Below are 14,164 nucleotides of genomic sequence, written 5' to 3' on the forward strand. Positions count from 1 at the left end.
ATATATTATATATGTATGGATGTGTGTGTGTGTGTGTATATATATATATGTGTGTGTGTGTGTGTATAGATGTGTATGTATGTATATATGTATTTATGTATATGTAGATATATTGATATATACATATAGATATACATATGTGTGTGTGTATATATACATATATATATATATGTGTGTGTGTGTAAATGTATATATGTGTGTGTGTGTTTGTATATATATGTGTGTGTATATGTATGTATATATGTATATATGTAATTATGTATGTGTGTTTATAAACATGTTTGTATTTATTTGAATGTCTGTATTTTCTTTTTTATTTATTAGGCTGTAAGCGGTAATTTGACTTCTGCAGTTCGTACAGCAGCACCTCGGCAGCCAATCTCACTTACAGTCCAAGATATCAATTCTGTATCTGCAAGTCAAGTGGCAGCACAAGTTGCAGCTGCACAAGTACAGCAGCAGCAGCAACAGCAGCAGCAGCAGCAACAACAACAGTCAGCTGTTGCACAAGCTGGGACGTCAGTGCAGGTGACCACAGCCACTCTTCAAACCACCGGTGCTGCTGCATCTGTTCTTCCTGCAACAAGTCTTACAGCTATGCAAATTAATTCACAAAGAATTTCTGCTTCAAACTTGGTTGGAGTTGCTACGACAACAGGTGATGTTTTGGTTTCTTTTAGTTTCCTTCAATTTCTATACATATGTACAGCCATTGTTTTGCAATCGTGGTTTCAGGTTCAGTCCCTCTGCATGACATCTGGGGCATGTGTTTTTAATTATAACTGCAGTCTGATGAAAGTGTTGTGTGTCACTTTTGTAGGTGGAAACTGAAAGCAGCCTGTTTTGTGTGTTTCCCAGTGAAGGCACATGGCTTAGTGGTTAAGGTCACGAGTTAAATTCCCGGAGGTTCATTGTGTCTTTGGGGTAGGCACTTTTATTTCACTTTGCTCCAGTCCACTCTGCTGGCAAAAATGAGTTGTACCTGTTATTCGAAAGGGCCAACCTTGTCACATTCTGTATCACACTGAATTACCTTGAGAACTACATTAAGAGTATCAAGTGCTGAGATACTTCCATGTAAATTTCATGAGCAGGCTGTTCAGTTGATTGGGTCAACTGGAACTCCCATTGTCATAACCAATGAAGTGCCAGTTAAGTTGAGCGTGTTTGCTTGTCTTGACATCTTGTAGTTGTAAATGAGCATCACTGTCATATAAGCTACATTTGTTTTTGTGGAATCTTCTGTGAAATCATGTCCAGCTGTTGTAATGTTTGTGCTCAAAGGACCTGAGGAAATATTACTTAGCTTGAAAACAGGTGTGAGTTGTTGGCACTGAGTGCATCCTGACATAGAAAATATACCTAAGTGAATTTTGTCTGACCCATGCAGGCATGGAAAAGTGGACATTAAAATGACAATAATGACAAATGGTCATATGGTTTTGTATTGTGTCCTTTCATCCACCTAACTGTCTCTCATTGATGGCTTTTCTGCAAAGCTTGCACTTTTGAAATGTGGCTGATAAAAAGAAGTTGTCTACTAAAAGAATTTTAGAAATTAAAAATATAAGCACATAGTATAGGTTTAACTATAGACTGTTAATGATGGTGGTGGTGTTGACGGTGGTAGCAACACTGGCATGAATGGAGTGAGTAGTGGAAATAATTGTAAGAGCTATGGTAAGAGTTGAGTTAGTAGCTGAGTTGTGGGAGCTGTAGTGAGAGTTTGGGGAGCTATGGTAGTAGTTGTCATTTTGAGAGATATTTATTTCATTGTTTTTTTTTTTGTAGTTATATTCCTCTTAAATTATAAATAATAATGTGATTTGTTTTCTTGATATCAGCCAGCACAGCTGTTAAGCATCAAATAACACAGCAACAAGGCAAAGGACCACAGTTACTTCTGAAAACACCTCTCATTAACAATCCAAAAATAGGACAATTGACTGTAAGTTAATGGCTTATTTATTCCATTGTTATTATTGAAATGATTGTAATTTAAAATTTCTTAAACATTTAATTATTTAACAGGTTTCCTTAACCAAAACATACACACACAAATCTGGGGCCTTCACCTGTCAAGGTTGATCATACATTGTGTACATGCATGAAAGTCTAGCCTGATCATATCACTAATGTTGTTCAAAAGAAAGGTCACCTTCTTGAGCCTGGTGTCATCACAGGTGTTACTGTAAGAATGCAAAGAGCCAGTAGATACCCTACCCTGTTCAATGAGTCCAATTCTTTTATATTGGTACTTTTTTCTTATTGAACTTAAAAAGACAAAAGGTAAAGTGGAACACAGTGCATAGAAAAGCTGGAACAAATATTGTGAAGTAGTCTATCCAGTGATCTTGTGACTGTGCCAATGAAGTTTACTTCCCAACCTTTTGAGGGGCTGGTCCCACTATGTTGCACCTTGAGCAAATGTCTTCTTCTAACCTAACCTAACCTAATCAAAGCCTCATAAGCAGATTGGTAGATGGGAACTGAAAGAAGACTTAGACATCATGTGATTGCTGTAAATGAGTATCACTGTCATACAAGCAGTGTCATTCATTTCCAATCTTCTGTGAAATCATGTCTGGCCATGGAGAATATTACCTTTTGGAAACAGGTGTGAATTGGTTCAGGAAGGGCACCGGACTGTAGAAAAAATCTGCCTTAAGAAATTCTGCCTGACTCGTGCAAGTATGGAAAACTAGACCTTAAAACATTGATTATGTTGATGATGATGAAATTATGTTTGTATGTTTTATGTATATTCTCTTATTAGTGTTTTGGCACTCGGATTAATCTGTCAAATGTAATACTTATTTATTCACATTGTTTTCAGTTAATCATGCATTATCTTGTAGCTTCAAGATTTCAATGATGTGATTGTCTATCTTTACACTGACTTGGTAGGGTATGTGTGAGAGGCAGGATCTGGCCAGTTTGAAAATAAAACAGGCAGAATATTTTGTTTGGATATGGCCAGTTTAAATGTTAATGGGTTAAAGCTTATGTTGATAGCCAGTTGCTTTGTCACAAGATTGGAAAAGTTATTCAAAAAAAAAAAAGAAAAGAAAAAAGTGTTTTGTTATTTTCATTATCCTTTGAACAAATATTCTCTCTTTGTGTGTGTGTGTGTGTGTGTGTGAATGGATGGATAACTTATTGCTTTTATTCCATTTCTGAAACAAAGGAAATACTAATTGATTTGGACAATGTAGCTGATATCATCAAAATAAACATCTTTCCCCTTATGATTGTCATATTTGATGTCATAACTGCTGCTACCAATCTCATCACCACCATTGTCACCATTATCATATCGTTAATTTTACTGTCATCGCCATTATCACCACTGTCATTATCATCATCATCATCATCTCCACCACCATCATCATCATCATCATTGTTGTGTTATTATTTTTCTATAGAAATCTCAAGTTGATTTGTTTCACCAACAGCAAGTAAAACGAGCTTTGAGTCAACCTGTGACGCTGCCAAACCCAAAACCACTTACCATTTCTAGCGTTGTCCAAGTTCAGGTCTGTTAAGATATTTATTCATCTAATTCTTCTAACACACCCTTTTTTAAAAATTAAAACTCTTTCAACTAAAAATTTAATAACTAAATTATTATTTTTACAATTAATATAATAAAATAAATAAAACATTTTATTTTATTTTTGTGAAAGAGAGACATCAGGTCAGTGTTTTCTCTTTTTATTTATTGATGCAGGATGTGGAAGAAAATATTAAAAACCACTATTTTAGTGCTGCATCTCCCTTTAATGCATTATCATATCTAATAAATTTATTAAAATTAACTTTGTCAACAAACCATGTCAGCAAGAAATTTGTTAAACTTCTGACATACAGAACCTTTATGGAGCTGCTCAACCTGCTGGAAATGACTGTCACATGTTATCTGTTTCAATCCCACTGTTTAGTCATAGCACAGGGTTAAATAGTTTTGTGAGAGAGATTGAATTGTCAGAAACTGTGTGGAACCCTGTCAGATTGATTGGTATCTGTAAGTGAAGTAGCCAGTCTTGTCTGCACTGTGTGTGGGTGTGTATGTATACGTATTATAATTTGTTCTTTATCTGTACAGCAAGGACAGAAACATACTAATAAGGCACAGAGGCAGTACCGCAATGAAATGAACATGATTTTCAAGCAACAGCAGCAGCAGCAGTTGCACTGCTTAACCCAACAGAAACAACCTCAACAGCAACAATCACAGCAACAACAACAACAAACACAACAACAGCAGCAGCAGCAGCAACAACCACCACAGCAACAACAAACAACATTGCAAATACAAAAGACTGTTGCTCAGGCCCAAAGTACTCAGACACAGTCTGCAGTGCCATCTGCTCAAGGACAGGTTCGTTAACTCACTGAGCTTTGTTTTTCTGGGATTTTTTTTTTTTGTTTGTTTCTTTTGGTTTTGACAAAAAAGTTTAATTACTCCTCCTGTTAGGAATCACGTGATTTATTGTGTTAATTAGATTATTATTTTGTAATATTGGAACTAGAGAAACTTTCTGCCTAATTCAATCACTTCAACTTTGAGAGTTGTAACTGAGTCATCTATGTTTATATTTGGGAAGAAAAATATTAAAACAGTGATTTACAGAATATCTCAGTGGAATAATAATTGAAGATTTAAAAAAAAAAAAAACAATCATGGGAATAGGATTATTGTTATTTTACTTCAAATTTTAACCACTTGACTCATTCCTGAATGTAAAACAGCTAAAAGTTGGTGACAGAAATGGCATCAAATCTTAAAATGCTGCCCCAAAATAAGTTTGTATTCAGCCTATTCTACCATGAATGAAAATGGACATAAAAAATATGAATTACAACTAAAATTAGAATTTTATTTGTTATATCAAGTTTAATGTTGTTAATTAACACTCAGTGGGGTTGCCAGTTTAGTCGCTGACTATCCAACCATGCTTGCTTGATGAAGAGGGTGTTTGTTGGACGACACCCTGCAGGACAAAAAACATCAAAGGGCAGAGGAACTCATGAGTACTCAACATTTATCCCAACAAAATTGCTTTGGGGGTCAACAGGTTACAAGGTTACAGCAACACACCTCAAATAAAAAAAAAAGCTACCAGTGGCCCGCCCACCTAACCAGCAGGGTAGCATCAACTTATGGTTAAAGCATTAGGAAATGGGCCACAGTACCCTGCATGTCAACTGGACCGCTTCACGGTGGCGGAGCGTAATCTGAGTGACAAGAAGCTGCTGATAATCTCAGGTTGCAAGAAGCCATCAAGGAAATTGACTGATCTTGTCATATGCACCTCCAACTGCAGGTCTTTGGCAAGGGAGACCGGTTTGAAACAGCTGATGGAGGAGAGAAAGAAAATCAATTGTGATGTGCTTGGGCTTTGTGAGACGCATCAAGGAAAAGAGTTGAGTGCAAGATGGTTGAATGGAAGCATCTTGAGACTGGGATGTGCAGAAGGTCCCAGAGCAATTGGTGGTATAAGTTTTGTGATCAGCAAGGAATGGGCTGAGAAGGTCATCTCTTGCCATTTTATTTCCACATGAACAGGTGTGCTGAACGTTCAAATCTTGAAGAAAGTGACTTTGAAGATCGTCCAGACATGCTCTCTCTAATGTTAACACTGACAGTGGAGTGGGAGAATTCTATCTTGACCTAGTGCATGCTCTAGTGACCAGATCCACATACACCCGTTGTGATGGGAGATTTCAATACCAAAATTGGAAAGGACGACAAGGTGAGAAATACGTGGGAAGATTCAGGTTTGGCAAGAGAAATCAGAGAAGAGACCAAGTGTTGGAGAGCACCAAGCTCAATTCATCCCTCCTTGTGGGCCTTCTGCTGACACTAGGTTGTAGCATTTGTCAGTAGGAGGGGCCTTTTAGTTGAAAAGGTTGAACTTCAGCAACAGCCTGTTTTAAAAAGAGCCAGGAGCAGATGAACCTGGATTGCCCTGAACACAAGGGACTGAAATGAGATAGACTACATCCTGGTAGATAAAAGGCATATTCTACAAGACATCTCTGTAGTTGTGCCGTTCATCACAGGAAGTGACCACTACCTTGTATGGGTGAAGATTGTGTTGGATGAGAGAAGAGAGGAAAAAGTGCTGCAGTTAGCATCAAGGGAACAATTTGTGAAGGGGGTACAGCTGAAGGAAGTCATCAGAAAAGAATCCTGGCATCAGCTTGAGGAAATAGATGACAAAAGTTAAAGAAAAGTATAAGAAGTACAAAGGTAACACTTCCAAAGGAGACAGGAAGGATCTTGGAGCAGACAGAGAAGCTGATGGAAAAGAGGAGAAACATGAATAGAGTTTGAAGAACATCTGGTAGAATATTCTGTTCTCTGCAAAGCAATAAGATGATGTCTTGAGAATGACAGAAAGGAGAAGCTCTTGAAGAGCCTCAAGAAATGTCATGCTGAAGAACGAGAATGGCAATGCAGTAACCAACAGAAGAGTTGTGAAAGAAGTCTGCAAAACCTTCTGCACAAACCTCTTTAAATCAAGATCAGTGGTCGCGCTTCCGTTGTTGGAAAGTGAAGGAGAGAAAGTACCATCTATTCTGATCAGTGAAGGAGAGAGAGCCCTCTAGTTGATGAACAAAGGAAAAGTATCAGGCAAGGATGCTATGACATCTGAAATATTGCAGGCCGGCATAGAGCAGCTATGGAAAATCCTTGCGCTATGCTTCAACCGCTACCTAGAGGAAGGGTCACTAGCTTCTCAATGGAAGGAGTCAAATACGATCCTGCTGTACAAGAAGGGCAATAAGGAAGATGTTAAGATCTATCCTCCCATCTACCTCTTGTCTCATATTTACAAGTTATTCACGAAGATAATTGCCGAACAGTTATCTCAACAACTGGATGAGCAGCAGCCAAAAGAACAGGCAGGGTTCAGGAAGAAGTACAGCACTATAGATCATGTATTTACTCTAACACAGTTGCTGGAATGAGCAAGAGAGTACCGGTTGCCTCTGTGACAACATCGAAATCAATGCAGTACATCACCCTCTTTAGGGAGATGAATACTGGGTGCACAACAGATGTGGCAGTGTTATCTTCACCATTAAATGTTCCAGTGGAGAAAGGTGTCAAGCAAGGAAACACTATCTTTCCTAAACTTTTTTATGGTGTATTTCGGGATGGTCGTTGCTCACCCATCTAAGATTTACTGATGACATAGTGCTAATAACAGAGAGCACCAATCAGCTGCAGACCATGCTGGACAAACTGGACTTCAGGGGTTTTGTGGTTGGCCACAAGGTCAACCATATGCAAGCCAAGTACATACAGTCTGAGGGCATACCCTTGGGTCATCTAACAGTCAGAGGCAATGAAATAGAAGACGTGAGCAGCTATGTGTATGTCGGTTAAGTGACTATGAGGCAAGAGATGGAGAATGAGATCTTGCAAAGGGTAAGAGCAGGATGGAGTGTATTCAACTAGGTGAAGGATGTGCTGAATGTGAACCTAAACAAGCAACTCACACCAATCTCTTCAACAGCAGTCTTGCCTGCAATGTTATATGCAAGTGAAACTTGAGCCTCGATGAAGAGAGAACAACATCTGTTTACGATGCAGAGAGCCATGGAAAAGTCAATGTTGGGAATGAGGGGATCAGGGATAGAACTGGAGCGAAGGACATCATTGCAGAGTACCATCACGCAAAGCTATTATGGGCAGGTCATGTCACAAGGTTCACAGACAATCAGTGGACTTGTGCAGTTGTTGAGTGGTACCCACATGAGCAGAAGAGACCACTCAGAAGACCTCCAATCAGGTGGGAAGACGATTTAAGAAAAATGTTTGGAACAACGTGGAAGAAAATAGCAAGAGCATGAAGGGAATGAACCAAATGTGGCCAGTGGAGCTAACCCGGCACAAGGTACCTGACCAATCCAGGTAATCTAAGTAAATTAACTCTGTTCAATAACATTGTTTTGAAAATTAAACACATATAATGTCATGGAGTATATGGCATAACTTTTGCAATTTAACCAAAGGATTTTGGTTATTTTTTCATTTTGATTTTTTCATCAATCTCCTCTGTCCTAGAGGTCTAGATTTTTATTCATATAGAAAACATAATACTCAACTCAACACAGTTGTTCACTGTGGTTTATTCTAATTATTCTAACTTTGTAAAAGAGGTATTTTGAAACTAACGAATTAACATTGTTTTTTGTTTTTTATTTATTAGTGCTGTTGGGCACAGCACTTAATGGCACTAATTAAAGATTTTACTGTATTAACTTCAGTACTTTTCTTTTCTGAATTTAAATTTTAACGCTGTCTCAGAGTTGTTTAAAAATAAACAAAAATAGTTTTTTTTTTTTGTTTTTGTTTTTTTTTCTAAATGGAATTTTGTTAGTACGAAGGTTATTGTTTTCTTTTATAACAATATTATATCTGTCATCGTTAAGCTTCTCTCTGCTTATTTACTTAATTCAGGTTTTATCAACAGCTCAGATATTAAGTCAAGCTATTCATTCAATGCCAGGACAGACTGTAACTACATCTGCGGGGAGTACACCACTCTCAATACCAGTCAGTGTAACACAACAAAAAGGACAAGTTGGTGAGGAAATATAAAACTTCTGTGTAATTTTAATCATATCCTGCCATACCTGTTAGGAATGTGGTTTGTGTTCCAGTAAGAAATTTCATAGAAAGGCAGAAAGGAATAGTGTGTGTGCATCAAAGAGAGAGAGGTGTAGTGTAGTATAGTTTTAAATTTGTTTTTAAATTATGACATTCACAGAGGTGATGACATGTGACTGAGACCTTGGTGATACACTGTGGTTAAGAAGACTCGTGAAACTGTAGTCATGGCTATTGCCAGTGTCATGTAAATAGCACCTGTGAAATCATAGTTGTGGCCATTACTGGTGTCATGTAAATGGCACCTGTGCCAGTGGCACATAAAAAGCACCCATTACACTCTTGGAGTGGTTGGTGTTAGGAAGGGCATCCAGCCATAGAAACCATACCAGATCAAACAGGAAAATGGTGCAGCTCCCCAGCTTACCAGTTTCAGTCAAAACATCCAACCCATGCCAGCATGGAAAGTGGACGTTAAATGATGATGATGATCAAATTTGATTTTATTATGTGAAGTGCCTATATGTATTTCGCTAGTGTGAAGTTAAGGTGCTGGTCTACTGACAAGTTCAAATCTTCAGTTAATTCCTATTACTCCTATTTATCTTAGAGGAATTTCTGAATGAAAGCCAGTTTGGGTACTTTCATGTTATGGAACCCTATGCACACATAGAATTATATCATCTGTTAACTTTTCTGTTATTTGTGATTTACTTGTTGTGTATGAGTTATGAGTATGGCGTTTATGACATCAAAATATCAACTGTTGACTACATATATATTGCACATCTTAAACATTAACCATAGTATTTATTTATTGAGAATATTAAGGCTGAAACTTGTCACAAGAACAGCTAGAGTATTCATGTCTTTAACCTTTATTTTGTTTTGGCATTTAGCTCTATTTTAAATATTTAATGAATATGTCTATTCCTTCCCAATCCCTTTTTTTCATTTGTGTTGTACATTGTCTAGTTCATAGCTTCCTTACTATTTGTAAGTTTGTGCTAGGTCTAAGGCAAAACTGACCTCAACGGGATTTGAACTAACTAAATAGTGCAAAGCATTTTGTCCAGAATCAATAATGATGGACAAAATACCCAGCAAAATTAATCACAGGCATTTATGTTCTGAATTCAGCTATACCTCACATTCTTCCAGAGCTGATAAAATGAAGCATCAGTCTACATGCTCCATTCATTACTAGGACTGTTTGCTTATGTTTTTGCTTTACTGACTTGTGGGCCTCAAGATAAACAGCTGCTATTATGTTGGCAATGCACCATGCTATTAGCCAAATCTTCAAAAAAAAAACAAAAAAAACAAAGACATGCTTTCCTTTGGCAGGGAAGGTTGGATAGTCTTCCTCTAACTGGTGGGTACAGCGAAGGAAATTGTGGGGTGATTGTAATAAAAAAATTTGAAGACAGACTTTTTAGTTTCTGGCCAGCCTTCTACAAGTTTTTCAAGTGCCACTTGATGAGAAGTTGAGAGTGGAGAGAAGGGTTGTGTGTTTCAGTGAGTTTTACAAAAAGGTGTGTGTGAGACTGATGAGTTTCAATGCAACATTCTGATTATACATTCCTTAACAGGAGGAAAGATAAATGAAAAATAATTGTTTTGATTCCTTGGAATACCTTGATAGTTGTTTTTGGGTGATTGTCCTACTTTAAGGACATTTTAAACAATTTGTGTTGCTGTGCACACGTTCAACCATTTATCATCATCATCATCAGTGCAACCACCACCACCACTACTGCAACCCCTTCTAGAAAGTTACACTACTTTTACTGTTTTAGAGGTGATTTCTGAGTTTTTGGAGAACTATGGCCAGTTCTTGCTTATTTCTCATCACATCCCTCATAAATAATATCCTTGGAAAAGTTAATAAAACCACACCACTCGTTTTTTTTATTTTTTTTATTTTGCTCTCCGCTGTATTAGCACTTTCTGAGCATGTGTATAGAAAAGAAGAAAACAATAAGTTAGATTCATTACAGTTTACAATTATATATCTCCTTTCTTTTTTCCCTTTTAGGCAAAAGTGCTTTAAGCCAGCTTACACCACACATTAAACAACAGTTACAATATCAGCAAATTCAACGAAGAACTCTCCAAACACAGAAAGTTCCGAGTAAGTTGAGTTCACTTCATTATTTTATTTCTTAAACATGAAGCAGTGTTTACTGAATTTAACTAATTTAGATGGTCAACATTGATATTTTAAATGGTTACCCCTGAGTATTGCTCTTTTAGTGTGTATGTGCTAACACACATACACACCAGGGTGAAGGGATATGTTTTTCTCCAGAAATTTAGTAATGTGTCTGAAATAGTGGGAGTCTTCTCTTGTATTATTCTTGGTTCTTTACGTTCTGAATTCAAATCCTGCTGGGGGTCAACTTTGATTGTTCTGCTTTTGAGGTCAATATACTGAAGTACCAGTTGAGTACTGAGGTCAATGTAATTGAATCTTCTGCTCCCTCTGCTCTTCACAATTGGTGGCCTTGTACCAAAACAGAAACAAAAAGTAATAATACAACCAAGTCAGCAGTGGAGCTACTAGAATAGTAATGGGTTGGACAAAGTCCAGAGAGCTTCTACCTTGGCTGGTAACTAAAAGCCCCTCTCTCAAGAATGAAAGGCAGATTGTATGATGCCTGTTTGCAAACAGCCATGCTACATGACAGTGAAACATGGGCTGTAGCTATAGAGGACATGTGAAGGCTTGAAAGAAATGAAGCTAGTATGCTTTACTGGATGTGCAATGTCAGTGTGCATATACGACAGAGTGTAAGTGATTTGAGAGAAAAACTGGGTAGAATTAGCATCAGATATGGTGTGCAAAAGAGAAGACTGTGCTAGTTTGGTCATGTGATGCGTATGGATGAAAACAGCTGTGTAAAGAAGTGCTCATCTAATAGTGGAGGCAACATGTGGAAGAGGTAGACCCAAGAAGGCATGGGATGAGGTGGTGAAGCATGATCTTTGGATGTTGGGCCTCATCAAGGTGATGACAAAGGATCAAGACCTTTGATGATTTGCTGTGCTTCAGAAGATTTGTCAAGCTACGTAAAGTCATAGTCATGGACAGTGTCAGTGACAGGTAAAAAGTACCTGTGCTGGTGACACATAAAAGCACCAAGCTTAAAAATAAAGTAAGTTCTGGGGTCAATTTGTTCGACTAAAATTCTTCAAGGCTGTGCCCCAGGATAGCCACAGTCTAATGACTGAAATAAGTGAAAGATAGAAAGATATATCAAACAATATATATTCTGGATATTAATTTAGGACATGTTGAAATATTTAGATATTAAAACTTTACAACTGATGCCTTTCTTTGCCAGAACCAAAATTGGTGGTCTCATATGGATTGTTATCGAAAGGATTAAATTGGTATTTGGAATGTAACTTTACAAATGATAGAACTAGATATGATGGTTTCAGGTGGATTATGAAATGATTGGGAATTAATTAGTCATTAAAATAAAAAAAGTTTATTTATTTAACCCTTTGGCATTCAAATTACTCTCAAATGTAATTCTTATTTATTCACGTTGTTTTGAATTAATTATGCATTATCTTGAAGCTTCGGGATTTTGATGATGTGATTATTTATTTTTAGGATGATATTGTAAGATAGGTGTGAGAGGCCAGAACTGGCCAGTTTGAACATAAAACAGGTAGAACATTTGGGCTGGATATGGCTGGTTTAAATGCTAAAAGGCTAGAATATTTATCTGTTAGAATTGCGCATAAATTTAATAAATGTAATTGTTCCTTGTAAATTTACCTATATATTCACTGATTTTTTTTTCTTTCTTTCTATTTCAAAAACATAAATACTTGCTGTGCACAGTTGCTGGTAAAGCTGCTCTTTCTCTTGGAACTACATCTGCACTACAGATCATTCCATCATCAAAATCTTTCACAGTTCACCAACTCAATCAGATGATTAAAGGTCAGCCTCTTATTACAACAACCCAACCAACCATTATTGCAGCTATGAACCAAGGACAATCAGCAGGTCCTCATATGGTTACTAAAGTTACATTACCAACAGGTTCAACAACTTCTCAGATACAGACAATTGCTGCTTCTCCAATTAATATAACACAGGGCTCTGCTGTAGTCACTGCCCTTCCTACTAGCACCCGAACTGTAAGCACCTTAGCTCAGAACACTCCTACTGTTGTAAAAACAACATTAGCACATGATACAGGGGTTCAGGTACATGCTGTACATACAACTCTAGCTCAAGCCACAAAGCTGACTACACTGTCTCCATCTGTGGTAACCCAGGCTCTGCAGTCATCTCAGATAAGTAATCAGTCTCTACAGCAATTACAAATGACATTAGCTGGACACGTGCAGTCAAATGCTATTGTGGCTTCTACGCAACCGTCTGTCCTCTCTACTGCTGTTACAATGACACCAACAACACAGACTATACACCACTCACCACTCACAGGAGCAGCTGTCGTCAGCAGCCAACCTGTACAGCAGCAACAACAGCAACAACAACCCCAACAACAACAACCCCAACAACAACCACAGCAACAACAAACACAGACTCAACAACAAACTTCACAGACTCTACAACAGAATATCCTTTCACAACAGGCTCAATCTTCTCAACAGCAACAGCCACAATCACAACAGCAGCAGCAACCACAGCAACAGCAGCAGCAGCAGCAACAACAGCAGCAGCAGCAGCAGCAGCAGAAATCATCTCACTATGCTATGAGAACACGCAATACACCAAAACATTAACATATTTTATTAAAACAATTTGAATTGAAAAAGCAGGAATTTGCATGTGTTAGTTTGCAAATTAATGTGGATTTTAAGTTCATTAAATTTTGAATTTAGATTTCAAGAGGAAAATAAAAGACTGGTAAATAATTGTGTATGTGTATATGCATACTTACATACATGCATACATATATATATTTGTATATATATATATGTGTGTGTGTGTATATATATATATATATATATATATATATATTTCTTAATTGTTTGAGGTTTATATATTGTACATTTTCTTGTAATGTTGGTCTGTATATTTCATAGATTAAAATAGAGTTAAATAAACTCTGTGTGTGCTTGTATTTCATCAGTTCATGACTGTATTTTAGGATTTTATGGTACACAATTTCAGTGACAATTTGCATCTTTTAAATTGCGTCTGGTTTATCTGAAGCCATGGTTTGCATGTTTGGCCAAGTGGAAAAGAAATTAGCTTCCGTAATGATAAGGTTCTGGGTTCACTCCTGTTTTCTTTTCAACATAGTCTCAGGTCAATCCAAGCCTCATTAGTGAAATTGGGGTTGACAGCAAACTGTATGGAAGGCCTGTAAGATGGATTTGTATCTGTAATTTAAAAAGTGCACCCTTCTCACACATGTGTCTGTGGAATTATTCGGCCATTTATACGTTAATACAATGAGCTTGTATTCACTTGAATGAACAGATGGATGTTCATTGTTGAAATCAATGGTCTAAGGATCCATCACCACTACATTTAGATAGGGG

At 37.3% G+C, this 14,164-nt stretch overlaps 1 protein-coding gene across 9 annotated transcripts in view; it reads left to right on the forward strand.

Moving 5' to 3' along the window:
- Positions 1–13,723, forward strand: part of LOC106878999 (helicase domino) — a 138,393-nt gene extending 124,670 nt beyond the window's left edge. For 8 of the 9 annotated variants that reach the window (XM_052973554.1, XM_052973552.1, XM_052973553.1 and 5 more), the window contains 7 exons: positions 325–658; positions 1,845–1,948; positions 3,426–3,536; positions 4,106–4,381; positions 8,477–8,603; positions 10,665–10,760; positions 12,486–13,723. In XM_052973554.1, coding sequence (XP_052829514.1) covers positions 325–658; positions 1,845–1,948; positions 3,426–3,536; positions 4,106–4,381; positions 8,477–8,603; positions 10,665–10,760; positions 12,486–13,399 — 1,962 coding nt within the window. In that variant the 3' untranslated portion in view covers positions 13,400–13,723. The remainder of the gene's footprint in view (positions 1–324; positions 659–1,844; positions 1,949–3,425; positions 3,537–4,105; positions 4,382–8,476; positions 8,604–10,664; positions 10,761–12,485) is intronic. The other variant, XM_014928388.2, reaches the window with a different exon arrangement.
- The last annotated feature ends 441 nt before the right edge of the window (positions 13,724–14,164 follow it).

This window comes from Octopus bimaculoides, chromosome 16 (genome assembly GCF_001194135.2).
Source record: "Octopus bimaculoides isolate UCB-OBI-ISO-001 chromosome 16, ASM119413v2, whole genome shotgun sequence".
Taxonomy (NCBI): domain Eukaryota; kingdom Metazoa; phylum Mollusca; class Cephalopoda; order Octopoda; family Octopodidae; genus Octopus; species Octopus bimaculoides.